General features: G+C 30.3%; 2 protein-coding genes across 2 annotated transcripts; both read right to left on the reverse strand.

Moving 5' to 3' along the window:
- Positions 1 to 8482: 8482 nt before the first annotated feature.
- LOC105138502 (uncharacterized) lies at positions 8483 to 13057 on the reverse strand. The gene is made up of 3 exons (XM_011044589.1): positions 12689 to 13057; positions 10034 to 10114; positions 8483 to 9221 (listed from the first exon to the last, which is right to left on the reverse strand). Exons 1-3 carry the CDS (start codon positions 12845 to 12847, stop codon positions 8847 to 8849), a joined length of 615 nt encoding a protein of 204 aa, XP_011042891.1. The 5' UTR covers positions 12848 to 13057; the 3' UTR covers positions 8483 to 8846.
- Positions 13058 to 17385: 4328 nt separating this feature from the next.
- LOC105138504 (UDP-galactose transporter 2-like) lies at positions 17386 to 20726 on the reverse strand. Its single transcript, XM_011044594.1, has 6 exons — positions 20404 to 20726; positions 19712 to 19954; positions 19430 to 19614; positions 19154 to 19354; positions 18828 to 18989; positions 17386 to 17980 (listed from the first exon to the last, which is right to left on the reverse strand). Exons 2-6 carry the CDS (start codon positions 19842 to 19844, stop codon positions 17651 to 17653), a joined length of 1011 nt encoding a protein of 336 aa, XP_011042896.1. The 5' UTR covers positions 19845 to 19954; positions 20404 to 20726; the 3' UTR covers positions 17386 to 17650.
- Positions 20727 to 21822: the final 1096 nt, after the last annotated feature.

The following is a 21822-nucleotide window of genomic DNA, read 5'->3' on the forward strand; positions in this document are numbered from 1 at the left end:
TCGAACACAGTTCATGTTTGTTATCGGAGTTGCCTTGTACGACCAGGGCTTTGCTCTGTGCAAGTGAATTCGTGAATCAAAGCAGAGGTAAGAGAGAGCTGCTTTTTCATATGAGGTTTCCGCCGAGAATTCTATACAGAAAGGCTAGAGGCGAGATTACCATACCGGCCCAGACATGCAAACCTTGAGATCTTGGACGAGATCGAGAGATTTACCTAATATTCTTACTCCACCCACCAGCTTTCAAAACGATATTTTAAATGGAAAACAATTCTCTTAAATATAAAAATAGACTCGTTTTTATTTCGAAAATTCTCTTCGATTCTACCGAATTCGCATCAGAGAGAGAGGCTTTTTTAATTTAAACTTATTTTTTTAATTTTAAATTATGATAAAAACTTGATTTTTAAAAAATTATAAATTATAATTTTAATAAGTTTTAAAAAATTACAATTTATAATATCTTATTTAACACGTTGTTTCGAATCATATCCATAAAAGCTGTCATGCTACCAAATACACCCTATGACGGAAAGTCGAAGAGGACCCACACTTGATGCTTCACTGACGCTAGGAAGATGATCTCAGGATAGGTAATGAGAGCCATCAGACGAGAAAAGTCGCTGCTGCCAATGAATGGTTCGGCTAAATTTCGGGGTAATAGCTTTTCTTTATTTAATTTATATTAAAATAATAATTTTTTTAATAACAAAAACATATAAACAATAAAAAAATTTCTACACAGAATTTCAATCGCCCCTTGAAGTCATGGATGACTTGTTACTTTTCTTCTCTTTTATTTTTTTACATAGATTACAAGAAATATTACGAGACTTATTACGAGATAAAAAAATCAGGGTTTATGAGTAAATCTCATTTTTTAAAAATAATGCTAAACTTTAAGAAAACATAAGAAAATACTAAAAACACACATGAAATATTAGATTATAATCATACAATAAAACCATTAATTCAACCGTGCATAAGTTTTTTCTTATAATATTTTCTTAATGTATATCATTATTTTATCCTTAAATATCATCGGCCATAAGAAGTAATTTTTTTATGAAATTCTTTAAGCTGATTATTGATAGTCAGCTTAAGAATCCATCGAAAAAAAAGTTTATTCTTGATTTGTAAAAGCAAATAGAAAATATTTATAGCATGACAAGAAAAATGATTACTTCAATTTGGGTGATGATGATCTTTCCAGACCTTTTATTTCCACCTTTACATGTTCAAGTTTCTTGAAAAACAATTCACTTCGCGAGTTGATAAGAAATAATTCTTATTTATTTTTATATTTCAAAATATTTTAAAAAAAATTAATTTTTATTATTTTTATTTTAAATTAATATTTATTTAGTGTTTTTATATAATTTTGATTTACTGATAAAAAAATAATTTTAATATATTTTTATATAAAAAATACTTCAAAATTAATTATAACCATACATCCCATCTAAGCATGCCAGAAGTAAATTGTGTGTGTGTGTTTTTTTTTTGTTCTTAAATTAAAAACTAGGAGACCATAGTAGTAATAAATTGTCTGAATTTGTGAATTTGAGCTGGGCCAAAACTCTTTTCGAAACTAACGTTATGCAGTCGAACTCCCGCACCATCAACTTGTTCCTCGAGCTATTTGTCCCACTTCGGAGCAGAAGCAGACATGAGAAAAGAACAATAATCAGAATGCCTGACAGACGAGACCTGCTCAGCTTGCACCTTGAAGTATTAGTATTTCCGATCTTTGACATCAATCCAAACCAATTAGGCGACGGGATCCTTGATTTCCGATCGAATTTGGTAATGCTGCATGCCCGCGCATCCATATATAAACATTATCCCTCTTCTACAATTTTATTATCATCTGTCCTTTTCTTTTATTATTTGGCTCGGAAATGTTCCTCTTTTCAGTTTATCCCTTTTCTTACTAGTTAGATCTGCATACCAAGCTAGTTGACAGTTTAACATTATTGATCTAATCAGATAACGTAACTTCAAAGTTAAATAAAACCAAATGTACTCCAAGTTAAAGAACATAAATTAATCTAGTTATTGATGTATTAAAGTTTAAGAATCAACTATAAACTTATAAGGCAACCACTTTGACATTTTAAACCTCATCCAAACTTTTTAAATAAATAAATAAAAAGTGAGTGTTTCACACTCAATATATAATAATTTATCTTGTTAGTTAAATCAAGCATGTCAAAACTTACTAATAATACATATAGCTTATAATCAATTCATTTATTATATCAAGATTTTAATATTTATAAACTTAAATAATTTAAACCAATCATTTGAACACAATCATGGATTGTATATTTATATTCAAAGTCCCACAATAACAATGAATTATATTTTACTTTATAACTAAGCATCAAATTTTAAATAAACATGTCTACAGATGATAATGTATAACCTCTAAATATCAACTTCAAAGCTTAATCAATCAAAATCATATTCATATTTATATTTATATTCAATCCATAAATAAATTCACAAAAACAAAACATATTCATATATTTTTGCAATCATAAAGATACTTTCACAAAAACATGTACTGTTATTTACAAATCATTTATATTGTCCAATTCACCTTATTTACAAAACAATAAATGTTTTAATAAGGAAAACTAATTTAGTATATAAATATATATTTTCTAACTCAAAATAACTAATAAAAAAAATGAAAAATTACTTATATAATATGAAAATCCAATATTAACCTTAGAAACAACCAAGCATTTTTAACAACCTAACAAGAACAATCACCATAAGCTCACTAACATCTAATATGACACATGACTAATTCTTAATTTAATCAAAACTTAGATATATTATTAGCTTAAATGACCTTAAAATTCCCATAAAAAACTATCCAACAGTACTAAAACCATGTTATTAGATCCCCCTTTCTTACATATAAAATATACATTTTTAATAATTAAATATAAAAAATAATAATATAAAACATATGCCAATTATGATCCAAAAATAATAATATTATCGAATTTGATTAAAAAAATTTTAATTTAAGAAAAGAAGTATTTTTAGCATAATTAAAATGTTGGTATAAATAATTATTAACTTCATCTATTTTTAGAAAACTACATATCAAGAAATAAATTAATTCCTATAGAAATCAACTTCTTTATGAAATGCCTTCTAACGTATTAAAATTCTACGTAAAAATAAATTTATTTTAGTTTATTGAAATGCTTAAAATAATTTTTCATAAATTCTTAAAAATTCTTAAAAAAAATTAAAAATACACTAAAACTCTTTGGTAACATTAACAAAAACAATAAATTTTGGGGCCATAGATATTTGGGGTGAATTGTACTTTTCAATTAACCGAGAGTGAGCTTAAAAACATTTATATTCTTATAAATTTATAAATTACATATTTAAATGATATACTCTTAATCCACAACTATAGTTTAGGTAAATGACCTATCAAATTGAAGAACTCACAACATATTATAACTAGGTATCAAATTTCGACCGTAATGCTTATCAAAATATCAATTTTTGATGACCTAAAATTATCAACTCATCATCTATTTTTTTTTTATGTCACTATCACTTCAAATTATTCTATAAAAAAAATGTAAAATCACTAATGACTTCCTATCAATATAACACTCTATTAGTATCCATCATTCCTTAAAAGTGATTAAAAATCAAAATAGAATATAAAAAACATACACTTTAAATTAATAAAAAAAACAAAGACTTTGGTGGTGATTTAAATATCCTCCTTGATCTTCCTCTCCTTCTTTTTATATAGGTTTTAATGTTAGACAAAATAGAATATAAGTTCCCTAGAGTTTTGTTTTCTTTTTATTCTCAAAATTATTATGTAATTACTAATATATTCACCATTATTTAATTAATAATAAAAAATATAATAAAAAGCCTGATTAATTATATTATTTTAGTTATTATTATTGTTTTATTCATATATATTTGCCAATTTGTGAGAAACATCATAATTAATTATTGCCCCTCAACCATTGTCACTTGTAATTATTCATCAAAGGATAATCTTGGCATCTTCTATTAAATTCTCAGGGTATTATAAATCTGATACCACCCATTGAAATCAAATATATTTTTCTACAACGAGTGAAAGTAAATTGATCACAATATATTTTTCAAGGATATTTTTATAAATTTGATGGTCACGGCTGCACCCGAAAAGGTCTCAAGTTCATTATTACAAGAAATAATAAAAGGTCAATGGGCTGTGCAGAAAGTAGTACAGCCACCTCTCAAAGCAAAAACATTGTTACTTTAATGCATGGAAGAGGACCACCACCTTTATCAGAAGGTAACTTGTAACTTCCAAATAAATGCTGGATTCCCGTGAAAGGCAAACGCGACTTTCTTGTTGAAAGGAAAGGGTCAGACAGAAAACAAGGCAGTAAATGAAGCCCGTGGTAAACTTCTCACACAGGCAATAAAGCTTTGGCCATATTCAGATTCCACTCCACTATGGAGAGGAGTACTGTTTGGTAACATATTTCTACGATAATTTTGCTGGTTTTTCATTCTCATGTTGGGGACAGTATATCCAGTCTTTTTGAAGTGGATATACGTTTGCTTGGTAAAGCAGCTGGGGGAACGCAAGATGTGCAAATGATGAAAATATGCTAGATTGAATCAGATTAGTCGAACATGGAATTATCTACGTTCTATTCTTCATGTGGGATTCCCACTGGGAATAAAGGATCAATCAATAAGTTCTTCTAAGAATAAACTTGTGGCCTTGGAAGTTCTTCGATAATCTTCACCGAGACATTCTTTAATTTAGCCTCTTGTTACCCTCTTATTCCACTTTCTTGCGTGACTGTGGCCATGGTATTCTTTTTGTAGGTTCTATTCTTCCAGGTCAAAACATCCATAACCTAGCATTCTAGGTATTTAACCAGATACCTTTCTTTGTGTTGTCAAAAGATTTCTCCCTATAAAAGAAATGCCCTAAAACCAGCTTTATCAATTCTGTATATAAATCTGGGTCCGGGGATCAGATTTAGATTTCATAATTTAGATAATATTGGATGTGATTAGCGCCTAAAGTTGGAATATGATAAACTCTATAGGAAACGCGTGTTCGTCAACAAGCACTCAAAAGCATAATGCTACACTAGCTAGCATACTAATTGCAATGCAAACCCTACAATAAACTGTTAAGCATGGACTATGCCTTTGGTAACGCACCTTTGGTGATGCAATGGTGGTTGTGATAATTGTTAAAAGCCAATCTTGTTGGATCAATGATTGATGGAGTGGTCAAAAAGTTGTATAGCATATTTCTCTTCATCTGTCTTCTCAAATTTTAGATCAAATTGAAGTCTCTTAAAGTGATTTGTGGATGTGCTTTTGACAAAAAAAGACGAGTTGTGGGTCATGTAACCAACAACACCTTTATCTACAGCCGAGGAGTCCAGGAATTGCAGAGATAAAACTAGATCGAGGAAACAGAAACATCAATCATTTTCTAATGCAAGGTTAACAAGTTGCGTGGGATTCCTTAACGGAGGAACTGATTATGAGAGCGAGTGATATTGCTGGTAGCTAAGCTACATATTCATTTCTTGTCAAGCCAATGCAAGGAGAGGCTTGAGCATGTGGGATTGGAATGACTTTGGACCCCATGATCATTGTCTGGTATAAGATTACAAATCGCGCCTGACGCTTCTGCTCAAGCAGCTACGCTACTCTGGCAGCAATCAGAAGGTTCATATCTTCTTCTGCTACGTTATTTGTTTGTTTCTGAGTGGTGGTACAAAATACAACTCGAGGTATTATTGCAGCTTGAACTATGTACTCTGGGGACTCACCAAACAAGCATCGACGAGTTCTTGTAGCGGAAGAAGATACCTGCAGGGTTAAATTTTTTTCTAAGTTTAATTTTTTTTTTCAGGCGATACAATTATTTATAAAGAAGTTAGAAAAATCTGAAATCTAGATTAATGATTTGGTTGTGTTCAATAATTTATATTAATAATAAATAAAATTAAAAGAAAAGTAATAATTAACTATAAACAATAAGCTCTCAATATTATACTTAGTAAGAGAAGAAGAAAAAAATTATTATACACTCATCAACGCTATGTTAAAGACACCACTCCACCACCCAAAAGCTTCTTGAAACGGTTTTAATGTTACTAAAAAAGATTGCACAACATATCACACGGGTTATTATTACATTGACCCATAAAGCAAGTGAAATAACATATTATAAGTCAGTCTCATGTTTATAATTAATTAATTAATTTAATTTAATTTAATAAAAAACTCGAAATAACCCATATTATTTTTAAAATTAGTGAAACATTCTATAAAAAACAAATAAAAAAAATAATGGAGCTTGATCTCCAAATAAATAAATGTTAAAGGATAAAACTAAACAAACATAAGCTTATAAAGGCAAAAAAAAAAAATCCAAATAAATTTCCTAAATATGAGTTAATCTCTTAAATTAGTAATTTGTGAAATTTTAGACCTAAACGCAATTGAAAAGCTCAATTTTCAACCAAATTTAATATTGAAAATGAAATTAAAAAAAATATTAATTAAAAAATAAAAATCAAATCTAATAAAAAAATAGTTGAAGATTAGTCACAAAAAACAAGAAAAAAAATAAAAAAGACAAATAAAAAACAAAAAGATAATTAGAACCAACCAGAGGTCAATAAACTATATAAAGCACCTAAGAAAAGAGAGGATACTAAGATAATTTCAATACCATCAAGACCATCTTGAATAATATTAAACACCTTGTAATGCAATCCACGTTTAGTTTTTGAATAATATTTTATATTTATTAAAATATTAAATTATTACTCAATTAACTTGATTATAACTAAAAAAATCAAAATCAAAATATGAAAAATTTTATATCCTAGTTAATTTTTTTTTTAATTTTAAGAGTAATATAATTATTTTATTATTCTTAAAAAATTAAAAATTGAAAAAGCCCCTGAATATTAGTTAAATACATTTTAATTTTAAAAATAATTTAATAATTTTACTGTAATTTAAAAATATAAAAAGATTGTGTTGTTGTTAATTATTTTAATAATGATTAATAAATATTATAAAAAATTATATTTTTAAACTTGTTAAATCCACAGTTTAATAAATTCGTGCGAACAATAAAATCCTAATCCATTTTTTTTATTTTTTAATAATTAGCACTTCTAATAATTAAGTTGAGGTGCAAGATACCTTGGGCACCATGTAATGCTGATTTTGAAGGCATGAAACTGGGCGATGATGGGCCATGCCATAATCTAAGGAATGACGAGGACTAGCTGATCTTACTTCTTCTATTTAATTCTCCATGACATGTTGTGGGATAAACTATTATTTTTTTCAACAAAAAAAAGAAATTGGTATTGTTAATTATTTTTAACCATCGAGAAGAACTTTACTGCAAGCTAAAAAGTTTATAGGTATATTTAATAAAATAAATTGTTGATTATATATATTAATAAATAATAATAAATTTGTTAATCATAATCAAAACTTAAGTAGGAAATTAAAATAAAGATATTATTTTTTAAGATAAAATATTTGTTTTAGTTTGAAATTGAATCTGAAAATTTTAATTTATTTGAATCAATAAAATAAAATTTTATTTTATCAAATCGAGTATAAATTTAAAATCAAAACTTATTATTAACATTGTGATTGCCCTATATAAAACTAACTAAAATAAAACATCAAGTTCAATGAATAAATTAAAAAAAAAGGTCAAGTGAAAAAAAGATAAAGGAAAAGAAAAAAACACAACCCACTATAAATTATATTTTTTTATATGTTCTATTTTCATTATTTTTTGTACATTTCTTTTATCTCGCATGTTTATGATTTCAAATAATATTTCATGATATACCAACTATTATTTTTACAAAACAAAACAACTTTAAATTAGAAATAAAATGAACCACTAAATAAGCAAAATAAAAAGATTGAGGTTCGTTAAATGAGAAGCAAAAGTACCTAATTTTATTAAAAAAAAGGCTTGAAAAAAAGAAAAAGAAAACGACTAAAAATACCCTTCGAATGAAAAAAAGAACAAAATTAAGGTGGTTCGCCCCAAATTTTTTAATTAGGTTGATAATTATAATCGATAACAGTTCTGGAGGTGAAACGAAAAAATTAAAAATAAATAAATTTGCAGTTCGAAACGAGATGCCGACAGAGATTTTCACTCTACGCTAGTTAATATGATTTAAAGACTTTTTCAAGCAGCTCCCTTATTTAAATAGTTCATAACTTTTCTTACGAACTCCTTGATGGCATCATTGCTTCAGACTATCTTCTTATTTGCATTTTAGTTCAAGCTTCAATAGGATATCACGTTCTGAAAGTAAGACCATGGAGGCCTCATACTACACCTTTCTGAAATGATCATTTATCAAACACATCCTAATAAACCTGAACAACATGAAAAACAAAATAACAGAGGACAATGCAACAGCTAATACAAATTAATTTATAGGTAGTATAATCAATTCAACAAAGCACTTTACATAAAACATAAACCAAATTTACCATTTTAAAAGGACAACGAAAAGGATAAAATGATAGGTTATGGTGCTCATTATATAAGCATTCTGCTCCATGAGAACTCACCCACTAAGCCTTTCTTCTTCACACGCTTCACAATTTAACAGCATAAAGTGATTATTCTTGTATGGACTAACCATTCCATGTGCTTTCTTCCTAAGAAGATCAGGAACAACCTAAACAGCAACACAACTGCAACAGCCATCCAGATCCTTTAACCAAAGCATGGAAAGAAGCTTGCAAGACCTGCTATCTTAGATGTCCATCGAGGAATCATTGGAACTGGGAAGATTAGGATCCCTATTATGATTTTGAAGAAAGTTGGGCTCATTGGCGCGGGTTCCATTTCCTGACGGTGAACCACCAGGTGGACAGTAGCCTCCCTGAGCAATGTGATAGTTCTGGAGACTCCTGCGAACAGGGCTTGACAAAGCATTTGAGAAAACTGTATTCTTAGATTGTTGATCACATTGTTCAGAGCGAGTGCCCTGACCAGAAGCTGCCAGGCCAGATGACCCCGAAGAAACTAGAAAGGTGGAATTTGTGAATGGAATAGGTTGGGAACTCTGATGTTGGTGTGGCGTTCTAGGAGACACTGATGGTTCTTCTCCACAATAGTCCAATTCATTCTGCATCATGACCACAGCATCACTCAATTTAGATACAATCAAGTTATTATCAATACACATGAGCAAAATCCACTTCATTTCAGATCTCGGCTAAACAACATATCTAACATATAACTGTCTTAGTGACTCAACATATCTAACATATAACTGTCTTAGTGACTCATAACATGTGCAAGCACACCTACATACATGTGAATCGAGAGAAGAATATAAAACCAGCAAAACCAAAAGATAAGGAATAAGGAAAAGACAATTAAGCCAAGCCTAACAGGCACGCATCAATATTTATCTGATAGCTCTGTGTAGAGAAATATCTCTGTTACACCAGTGCTCAAATAAGAAGGTTTTACATGTTCAGGTGACTGGAGATTACTATTTAATTGACAATCAAGTTCATAAAGTTATCTTTTACGTTGTGTTAGCAAACAATGCCCGAATAAAAAGGATCTACAGTGTTCAGGTGGCTAGAACATGGTTAATGTCTAATAAGGCAAAGAAAAAATGGAAGGCAGTTATAAGAAATATTTTGGACACTTGACAATAATGTTCATCTTAATGTACCACAATATAAGTAAGATTTCCATGTTATATATGATGTTCTCTGTATCATAATGAACAATTAATTCCAAGAAGAGTATGAATTTGACTTTACATAGATATTTCATATATCCAACCGTGGTTTCATTGCTAAGGAAGTATCAATACATTTGCACAAACACAAGAAGCAAGCATATGGTGTGTGTTGTATGTCAGTACACACACAGAGACAGTAGATTGAAATAGATCCGGCAAGAAGAATAATTGACATGAACCTGTATGTAATTGATTATATCAAATGTTGTCACCCGAGATCCTCCCTCTTGTTGTCTCCAAATCCATTGATAAAGTTTTTCCTGAAAACAATATGACCCGGCTAAATAAGCAAATTCAACAAGATAACTAAGCTTGAAAGACATCAATCAAGGTCAGTAGATAAGTCTGGCTGAGAGTATATATGTGATGTGACTGCTTATACGGCATTCAACAAGAGATAATCTTCCAATTTGGAAGCTAAAAGCATCAAAAGAATAGGAGCAAGGTCAAGATCACGTGTTTTGAGTTATTCTGTAGGTTCTAATGAAAGAAAAATTGTAATGAGTAGCAGGGTGTGTTTTGAGCAGGTATCGGGAATGGCATACAAATCTTTTATTCTTCATTTTAGAGTTTCTCATGGTGCTGTCCCATTGTCTCTTATACTCTGCAGGTGAACAAGAGCAGCAGGCTGTTTTGGAAGGAAAGTCCATTGTTCTTCATGTTAACTGCATTTATTTTGTGAAATTTCATACTGAACTGAAGAGACTATCTTAAGTTGAAAAGAACAAAACAAATTTAAATGCAAAACCAAAACTGACCAACCAATTGCCCTACAAATCATTTTCATAACCAATCAGTCATTTTCGTCTGTAATTTTTAACATGAAACACTCTGATATAATCTCAAACACAGCAAAACGTTTTAGTTTTGAACCAAAACCACCACCAAGCTCCGTAACCACTCTCAGATAAGGAATACCCAGCTCAGGACTACTTCAAAGCTTGTTCACAGTCAGTATTCTTAGCAAACGCCCTATGTATGCCAAAATCATATCTGTATTTATTGAGTTATACAAACAGAAATTTATTTATGAGCTCATGCTCCACAACTTGAGATGCATGAGAAATGGGGAAAAGGCCTAGACACTGGAGAATGCGATGATAAATGGAGGTGTATGGTTAACATGAGAAAAAAGTTTGCAGTCTTAACATCTCACTAGAATCACCACAGAATGCATACCCAGTGATACATGCAGAGAAGGACCATCTTTACTGGTTTTACTGATTAATATATTATACTGCTCTAACAAGCAGGTGCTTAACCAAATTGAAGAAGGCGATCCCATTCCCTGAACTTAGAAGTAGCCAGCCTCACGATTATGCTATAGGAAAAATGATTTTAAACTTCTACATGAAAAGTGGAAAGGTTGCACTTTAAAAACATGTGTAAAAAGGCAAAGTACAAAATGAAAACCATGACAGATTTGTTTGAATTTCAAATATTTATATTTCTTTGATACCTTTATCTTATGCCACCATTTAGCTTCACCCCCACAGAAATTATAGTTCAAATTTTCACCTCGAGCTCTTCCATAAACTTTTTGTTGACTATCAAATAATCAATGAGTAGCTGTCATCCAAGACTGAGAAAACATGTTCAATCTTCAGGCCAGAGCCAATCAACAAGAGAACTACATTTTCAGCTTCACCAATCTTCCCAAGACAGACCAGTTCCATCCCAACTAGACTTACTTTACTTTTAACTTTCAGAGTACTGAAAAGTCTATCTCTTTGAAACCCATTGATCCAAAATTATAGGAATATGCTTTTCTTTCTAATCCTTATGCTGGCTTTTATAGGAATATGCTTTTCTTTCTAGTCCCTATCCTGGCTTTCTAACTGACTCATCCCCTTAATTAATTGGAAAACACATTCCATAAAAACTATCTATTTTGTCTTGTTAAAGTACTGAGCCACCATTTCATGTCTCTCACTCACATAAATCAAATTCAAAACTGTTATTCCTGCAAAGCAACTGTTTGTCAACATCAAAGTATCACTTGACACAACCACTTGGAAACAAGGGTGACCTTCTACACCACCAATCAACTAGATTACCGTCTACAAATTGAAACTATCAGAAGTTTACGAGCTTGTTTCTAGGTTCACAACAAAACTCTTCCATTTACAAGTATTACACGGCCATTAGCACATATTTACAAATTCATAATCCAAGAGAAAAGGTACTCCAACAACTCCAATTTAAAAGCGAAGTCCCTTAAAGACTAAAACCTTCTTTTCCAAGGCAAACGAGCCATGATTCTATTGTTTCTCCATCACACAAGGTATCAAAATACTCAAATCCCGCTTGCTTCCTTAAATGGGAATGTTTAAAAAATTGATGCTTCAACAAATCTACCTCCTCAACAGTCAATTATAACGCCAATCTATTATAACCATTCAAAGCGCAAGCCACTCAGAAAAAAGTGAAAAGTAAAGTACTACATTCAACTGCAATGATAATTAAAAACGCCAATTAACAAAAAAATAAAAATAAATAAATTAACAGACAACTCCAATGTGAATCCAATAACAAAACCACATAATGTATCCATCCAGCCATAAACTTCCCAAATCAACCAGAATCAAACCACCCATGTAAGTTTACACCAAAAAATCGAAAGGGGTAACCCCTGAACTAGACTAGCAATAAAAAAAAAAATAATCAGTGAACCAACAAAAGGAAATGAAAATGGTACGAGCTTGATTGATAAAAAACAATAACTTTTCCATAAAAGAAAACAACCACACCAAAAACAAGCACATATACCCACAAAACAAGCGCATATACAAACAGATATTCAATAAATCAAAGAGATAAAGAGGGAATCTTACAAGACCATGACGTTCACCGGCTTGGAAAGAGAGTTTTTGGTGGTTCATGGACTGTGTGTAAAGCTGAGACAGAGAGTTTGCAGCACTGCAAAACGAAGCGTACATGGTCCGATCCACCTCTTCCAGGCTTGTTGCTATGGATTTTCTCTTTTTTCCCATCGTTAATAACAGTTAGTTAATTAATTAGATTTTATATACAGGGATAGATTGAATTTTTTTGGCTAAAAAAGGAAAAGATGAATAAAAAGGGTCTCTGGTTTCTCCTTGCTCATTCTCTAGAGAAGAGGAGAATGTGGCGTGTTCTTGTGCTCCTTATTATTTATTTTTTTTATATGAAAGAGATTAGAGAACAAAACAAAAAAGAAAGGATTTTAAAGCGAGAAGAAAGGGTGTGTGGTAAGGATCGTGGGTGGTGGTGGCACGGTACCCCAACCCTTCGCCCAGTGTTCCTTCACGCGCATGCCATCTCCTGGTCCGTTTTTAAAACATGTTTAATATTTGAGTTGTTATTTTTTAAAAGTATTTTTGATTAAATATATATATATATATATATATTTATATTTTTCAAAATTTATTAAAATAATTTAAAATAAAATAAAAAATATTTTTAAAATGTAAAAATAAACAGAATGTTAATTTTTACCATGCCTTACGAGGATTGAAATCCAATTGACTATATGTATTCAACATGAAATAGTCTCTTTTTTTTTTTCTAAAATGAAAATTGTATGTGTAAGTTTTTTCAACATGTTTTTGTACATTGAATTTTTTTTAAGTATAAATCAAAAAACTTATGTATATATATAATCAAATAAATTAAGAATTATATGTGTTAATAAAAAATTTATTAATAATAAATGATGATTAAAAAGAAAAAAAAATAAAATATACATAAATCAAGATATTTAACTTCGTAACATGGTCATTTGACCTTATTGTGTTTAATGACTTTATTTACCAAAATTAAATTTTTATTTAATCAAATGATAATAAAAATATACACAAATAAAATTGATTTTATAAGAAAAAAGAAAGAAAAAATATTATATAAGGTTACACATATTAGAAATATTATCCAAAAATAAATATTTTCTATTTATACACAACATAAAAAAAAAATTATAGATGAATTAAAATAATCTTTTTAAAAACTAAATGTATACGTATTGGCTAAAAACTTAAAACATGCTAAATAAACAAAATAAAAGAGAGAATGGATATTAATTTAAATATAAATTAAAAAAATCATTTTGAAAAAAAATAAAAAGATGTGAAAAAAATTAATTTAAAAGAAAAAAAAAATCAAATATTATTGGACCTAACAAGTTATACCAGCAAGTTTGGGCCCTTTAATTTTTTTATAGGAGATGGAGCGGAACGTGTCATCTATTTTAATAAAACCTAGTATAATTTTTTATTTATCATGATGATTATAGTGGTTGTAATAAAATCCTAGCCAAGATTTTATTTGGTGAGAGTTAAAATAAAATGACCAAGTTAAAATTTAAAAGAGTTAAAAGGTTACGTAAGAGGTGAAGTTCAATAGGATTAAAAGTCACATAAAAAATTAAGCTAGATGGAAAAAAAAAAAAAAAAGATAAGTGGGTGTCATTTCTATATCTAGAGAGAAGTTGGAGAGAAAACCAAAAGGGACAACCTATATTTACCATCAAATATTTTCTAGAAAAACATTATACATGATATCTAGAGTTGTAAGACTTTTTCTTCTTTTTAAACCGTTAGATCATGCTAAATTTGAAATATGTGGTGAGATTATATATCCTTTTGATTTTCTTTTCTATGTTGAAGATCAAAAACAAAAACTCCGACAAGAAATTAACTTATCGTGAATAGAATGCCATCAATTTCAAGTCATTTTGGTTTATTCTCGATCTACAAAGATTGAACCGTTTAATTTTTAAAAATTTTAGGTGTGTGTTGCCAATTATTATGGTGCATGGTTTCACCGTTGGGTTTAGATTGACTCTTATTTAATTAGGAGTTATTGCCATCAAAACTTACTATTCAGTTTTGTGTGTATTGTTACAACTCATTTTGTTGCTATTTGGGCTATTATTTCAACATCATTACTATATCCTGTTACTCTAACATTTAAATCCATCATTATTTGGGTTACAAGGCGGTAAGGACCTTTATAACAATTAATTATGTAATTTTTACATGTTATTTATTTTTAAAATTGTTTATATGTTGTAAATGTTGAGTCAAACCTAGTGAAAGTATTGACGAAGAATTGATAATGGTTTAGTGTTTGAATGTGTGAAAAAGTAAGGGATAACCATTTAGTTTGTTATGTTTAAATATATTGTGATGTTTTAAGGTTTTTAATAATGATGAAAGTGTGATTTTGTTTTTTCATGATAGGGTGTATATATTGTTGAAATTGTAATTAAGTGTTATTATGGTACATAAATAAATTATCAGTCAAGTCTTAATATGATGAATTATATAAGAATTTTATTTATGTCATATTAAGGTTTTATTTAGTGTGAAGTTAAAGTTTTTGAGAATTAAAGTTTAATGATGTTTAAGGTCAAATGAACAAATTAAGTAGTAAGTTAATTGAGTAAATTAAAAATTAAAAATTTATCTTTTTATTTTTTTAAGATTTCAGCAATAAGGAAAAAAATTATTGTTATAGAATATTTGTTAGAATGTGTTAATATAATTGGATAACGAGTTAATTGTGAAAAAAAAAAATTGGTTACAGTATTAACTCTTTACCTAATCATCAATTAGTTACACTAATATATTATAACCAAGATTCCACAACAACAATTCTTTCCTTTAGTTATTTTATGTTCATATTGTTGAAATTCTAAAGAAATAAAAATATAAATTTTCTCTTTTTAATTTACTCAATTAACTCATTACTTAATCTGTTCACATGACCTTAAACATCATTAAACCACCTAATTTCTAATTTAAAGTTTTAATTTTCAAAAACCTCAACTTACGTTACACCAAATAAAACCTTAATATAACATAAAATATATTCTCATATAATTCATTAATTTGAGATTGATTCATTGTTTATTCATGTACCATAACAACATTCAATCACAATTCCAACAATCTAAAAACCCTATCATGAAAAAAAATCACATATTTATCTATATTGAAAATCTCAAAACATTACAATACATTCAAACATAACAAATTAAATTATTATTCACTACTTTTTCATACATCTAAACATTAAATCATCATCAATTCATTTATCAACACTTTCATGAAGTCTGACTCAACATTTACAACATATTAATAATTTAAAAAAATATATAACATGTAAAAGTTCCACAATAAATGGTTATGGCTATGAAAGGTTTACTACCTTATAATCCAAAGAAAAATGATGAATTTTAATGATGGAGTAATAATACATAGTTGATATAATAATCTAAATAGATGAGTTGTAACAGTACACATAAAACTAAATAGAAAGTTCATATGACAATAACCCTTAACCAAAAAAGAGTCAATCTAACTCAATAATGAAACTATGCACTATAATATTTTTCAGCACAAATCCAAAAATTAGAAAAACTAAATGGTGAGATTTTCATAGATCGAGAATAAATCTAATTGATCTAAAATTAACAATATTTTATTCACAATAAGTTAACTTTTTGTTGGAGTGTTTGTTTCCAATCTTTATTGTTTAGACTCAAAAGAAAATATAATCTCACCACATATTCCAATGTTAGCATGATCTAACTCTGTAAGAAAGAGAAAACATTTGGCGACGTAATTACCATGCATAGTGTTTTTTCAAAAAAACTTTTGAGGTCTATTTCTCTCAAATAAAAACTAATTACAAAGATCCCAACAACAAAAATATAGAGACTAATAAGAAAAATAACATATCTTAGTATGAACTAAATCCAATAGCAGATTAGTAAAGATATAACTAACAAGTAGGTTGCTCCTTTAGTTTTGTCTCTAACTTCCTTTTCGAAAAACACATAAATGACCCCAACTTATTATTTTTATTTATTTAGCTTAATTTTTTTAATTTTTACCCCTTACATGACCTTTTAACTCTTTAAAATTTTAATTTAGTTATTTTATTTTAAATTTTATTTTTAGAACACAATCCATTAAAGTGTTTTCACAAAGTGTTTGAAACAGTGATAAAAATTATTTTTAAAATATTTTATTTAAAAATATATTAAAATAATTAGTTATTTATTTTTTAAAATTTATTTTTATCATCAATACACCAAAACAATTTTAAAATACAAAAAAAAATTAATTTAAAATAAAAAATAAAAATAATAAAGCAGCGGTTGAACTACCATGCCAATCGGCACCTTAAAACTTTCAATTAAAAAACTCTTGAAAAACTTCAATTTTTTATTTCAATGCACTTCAAGTTAGTAGGCTCCTTGGCTAGATTTGGCGTGTTCAATTTGTTATGTCGATTTTCGAGTATATGCGAAGAAGAATGGCTATGAGGAGTCAAAACAAAAAAATGACGAGTTTAACGACTGGATGGATTTCAGTCAATTTTCATGTTTTTTCCCCCCCGGTTAAACCTAGAAACTTCTGATGCTGTGAAACTGTGCAAGTAATATACAATGTGCACAAGAAGAGAGGGAGAAATTGTCACTTAGATACATCAATGGTACATCTAGAAAGAAATCAAATTATTTGTAATCAAATGGAACATAAAGTAATCACTAGCAATTTCTTTCCCCTTTGACTCTAATAAATTACCATGAATCATATTCGTGTGACAGAAGACGATTTTGCAGGGAACCTAATCTTATCAAAAACATCATTTTCCCTGATAGGATCCAATACAAATAAAAGCAAAATAAGAATTACAGAATCAAGAAGAAAGAATTAGAATTGAATGGCAAGGTTTTCTAATCTCAAATGATTAAAAGTTCCTGGAATTAGCTACCCTTGTATGCTTAATTTATCCTACATAAACGCTTAGACTTTCCCATCATGTTCATCGGATTCTGACAAATTACTTTGTTTTTGTGGTCTGTTTGTAGGTAGCGAGAGGCTCCAGCGCTCCTTACCTCCAGGCTTAGATGAGGCGTTGCCATACCAAATCATCCCAACTACGGCTATGATCATGCCCAGAACCACATGTAGATTAAGACCATCTTTTCCAAAGAAAAAGAATCCCATTATCAGCACAAGGATCGTCTTCATATGACCAAGTACTTGAAAGGACACAGCTGTGAATCTGCCTATGCAGATGAACTGGCTTAAGTTGGTCCCTACCGCAATGGTGCATGATATAACAATAAACATCTGCAGAGACCAAGATTCAGAGAAAATGTGAGACGGGGTTCTGTAAACTCAGGTAAGAAAATCATGCTCGAACACACAAACACTAGTAGGTAAAGAAAGTAGGAAAAAATTGCCATCGGCCTTTTATAAGAAAATAAAAGGCATTCATGTACAACATTATGCAAAGCAACACTGCCATGTAAAATGGAACAGCAAACACACGAGTTAATGCAAACAGGAACCATAAAAAATAAGCAGCAGCATAACTTGTATGTGAGATTAAAGTCATCGCCAGACTTGATTGCAGAAAATGGAGAGGTGAAACTAATATTATACTTTTTAAGAGCACGGCCAGACTAGAAATTTTTCACAGCACAGATCAGGGTTGCTTCTTCCTCACTGTTTAACTTTTCTTGTTAAGAAAATGCATCCAGTTAGCTTTTAAGTCCTAATCACACATATATTAAACTGCATCGAGGACTTCATAGTTTTCTGCCCTTTCAAATTGGCTGCCTCAATTGTAAATCCCAACATAGCCAAATCATTCCACCTTGTGTGCCGACGTTCAAATTGGAGTGCACAAGGCAAGAACTTATTCAAGTGCAAATGTAAACATGAGCAACCATATAGGCACATCTGGAGATCACAATGACAAGCCATGTGTCCACAGCTATGTAGACAACTAGAAGTGCAGATGCATCTATAAGGCATGTTCATGCGATCCCTAAGCAAACATACGGTACAAAAATCTCAGCTACTCTACAGCATGCATAATAATATGCAAGAATGACAGATGTATCCAGATTGTAGCAAAATCATGAAGATGATTATTGAAAAAACATAAGTCAAATTTTGCTGGCTATCTTACCACAGAGACCGCACTATAGTCATAGGTATCAATTCTTTTGTTTGTCAACCAGTAGTCCAAAAAGGGGCCTAATAATAGCAGTGTTGCAGCCTGGGCTGGAGCAGTGTGACCCAGTAGGTTGAAAGAACTCAGTGAATACTTCCTTTGGAGGTAATGTACATACTGCAAGTAAATGATTCAACAGAGTTATTAGAGGAGTTACTTCTCAATGAATCATTTTAACGAGCTTGATTAGTTAGCTTTGCAACTTACAATGAATAAGCTTCTTTAAATTGAAATGGAATAGGATAACACATGTAAACAAATAGATGTTCATAAACACTTACATACTGTTGCAGCGAAGTGCTCCAGACTGCAATAAAGGCAGCAATGAAACCTTTGGCATTAACACTCACATCAGTGACAGTGCAAACACCAACGCCCAACAAAACAACTCCTATACTCAGCTTTGTGTCTCGTGAGTACCGAATCTTGTCAAACAACACTTCCAAAAGGCAGGATACAGGAATCATAGTCAGCTTTGCAATCTGACATTTAAAATAAACATGTGAGTAACATTATTGCAATAACCAACTGCCAAAACACAGCAAAACAACATTTACCTGATAAAATCCCACTGAATTCCACATTAGACTAACGTTCATTCCAACAATTGAGAAGTTTGCAAAGAAAACAAATTTCAAAAGCTCAGGGTAGGGTAGATGAGAGGCTTGGATGTAACCCAACCACCTTAAAACACCAGTCATCAAAGTTGTGGTAGCAAAATGCATACCAGTTAACGTTGTAGCTGCAAGAAACCATAAAAAAGGAAACTTCAAACTACGAAAACCTCATAAACGTACAAACAAATAAAAGAAAAAAAAGAGCATGAGAAACAAGCTCACCATAACTAAAACCATAAGTAGCCATTAAGGCTTTATTGACAATGATAATCCCAACAGAAGTGACAACATTGAACATCCAGGCAGCCGCATCGGCAGCTCCCTTTTTATTTGCCTTGCTGCTAGATGGAGCCATCCTAATTTACTTCTCAAAACTTAAATTTTGAAACGCCTTCAAACGCTTACCCTTCAGCCTCTAAAACTAACCCCATCCACATCACAATGACCAGCCAGCAACACGCTTCTCTGCAAACATCAAGAACGGATGGAAATCAAAATTGTGGTTAACACGTAAGTTAGCAAACACTCACTCTTCCTCCTCCTCCTAAATTAAGCTCTCTCTACTTAGGGTTTAACTAAATTAACCTAAGAATTTTTATATATAAAAAAACGACAGACAAAAGCGAGCTATTTTATAATTACAATGGAAACTGATAGTTTAACTAAAATCGTTAATCAATTTCCTTAACAGAAAGAATCAAAGGGTAATAATCAAACAATGCTGAGATCAAATCATAGAGGGCAGATCTCAGGTAAATCATGGGAAAACTACGAAAATTCTATAAACTCAGATCTGTATTACGTTATTATTTTTAAGATCGCAACATAATCCAACAATCACTGCAACAGATCGTAGAAAACAAAATCACGATTAAAGTCACTTTTTTTTACGGTGTGCAGAAAAATGTGCGTACCGTAGTAGCTCAAGAAGAGTGAAACGGAGAGAAGGAATTATGGAGGAGAGGAGGGCGTTATGATGTGCGTTTGAAGCAATTTGCAGTTACTCTGTTTTTTCTTTGCTTTGGAAGGTACTCTGTAATGTTTTTTTTTTGTTGTTCAAAAGAGTCCTCAAGATTCCGAGAGAGAGGGGGGGGAGGAAGTGAAATTCTGTTGCGAAATGTAAGAGTCGTGGGGCGGTGGGGAATGGTGTTTTCAGCAGGCAGGAGGAAGCAAGCCAAGCCAGCAACTCATAACGCGGACGTTTGCTTCCCTGCATATATGCTTTTATATATATATATATATATATATATATATATATATATATATATTAGTCAAAATAAGTAATCATTGCTGTTAATTGGGATTCGAATGCAACGCAGGAGTCCGAAAAAATAAATTAAAATAATTTATTTTTTATTTTTTAAATTAATATAATTTTATTATTTTTATGTCATTTTAATATAATAATATCAAAATAAATTTTAAAAAATAAAAAAATACTATTAATATATATTATAACATAAAAATTATTTTAAAAACAAACACAATTAAGTTATAAAAAAGCTATTAAGTATGAATTATATACTATATATTTATGATTGCATGTTTGAAAAATAATTTAGATTTGATGTAAAAACTAATGGATAGCATTCTTACACCTAAAAGTTAAAAAAAAATTGGTCATCGAAAATCCTAATTTTAAAAGCAAAAAATGAGAACAAGATTCTTTAAAGGCATGCTTAGAAAAAAATTTAGTCGGAAAGAAAAAAAATATAAACTAAATCTGTTTTAAAAATTAATTTTTCTTCTCGAGACATTAACCAATCCATCTCCATGCCCGTAGCAGCTCCAAAAATATGGTTCATGCGCACCTTTTCCACTGCAAGACCACAAGTGCCCTTCGGTTGTCTAAAATAACACTTCGAAGCTGCGTTCCATGGAACGCCGAAGCAAGAATGAATATCCAGAAGCTCACTCAAAAAATTACAAAATCAAAAAGGAAAGGAAAGGAAAAGAAAGAGCAGCAATATGCAGAAATCTGAAAGTAGATGCAAGTGAGGGCATCTTTCTCACATAATGAAATAAGAATTTGACACCGATTCAAATAGACATGGAGGTCATGAAAATAAAAACCTTTCCAATATGACAATATCACTTCTAGACTAGTCTACCACAAACATGAGGGGCAGGTTTCGGCCAAGCCATGTATAAAATATTTGTTCAATGCTGCAATTACATGCTCAGCGCTTCCTCGAGACACCAACAGTCTCTCCACGGCGGCCAGTAGTCTGTGTGCTGACCCCTGACAATAAGATCCCAGTAGTGCCTCAGAACGCGGTGGTTCCTGCATTACGAGGTTCGAATCAGATCGCAGGATTATGTTTCAGTGATAG

The sequence above is a fragment of the Populus euphratica genome, unplaced genomic scaffold (genome assembly GCF_000495115.2).
Source record: "Populus euphratica unplaced genomic scaffold, PopEup_1.0 scaffold181.1, whole genome shotgun sequence".
Taxonomy (NCBI): domain Eukaryota; kingdom Viridiplantae; phylum Streptophyta; class Magnoliopsida; order Malpighiales; family Salicaceae; genus Populus; species Populus euphratica.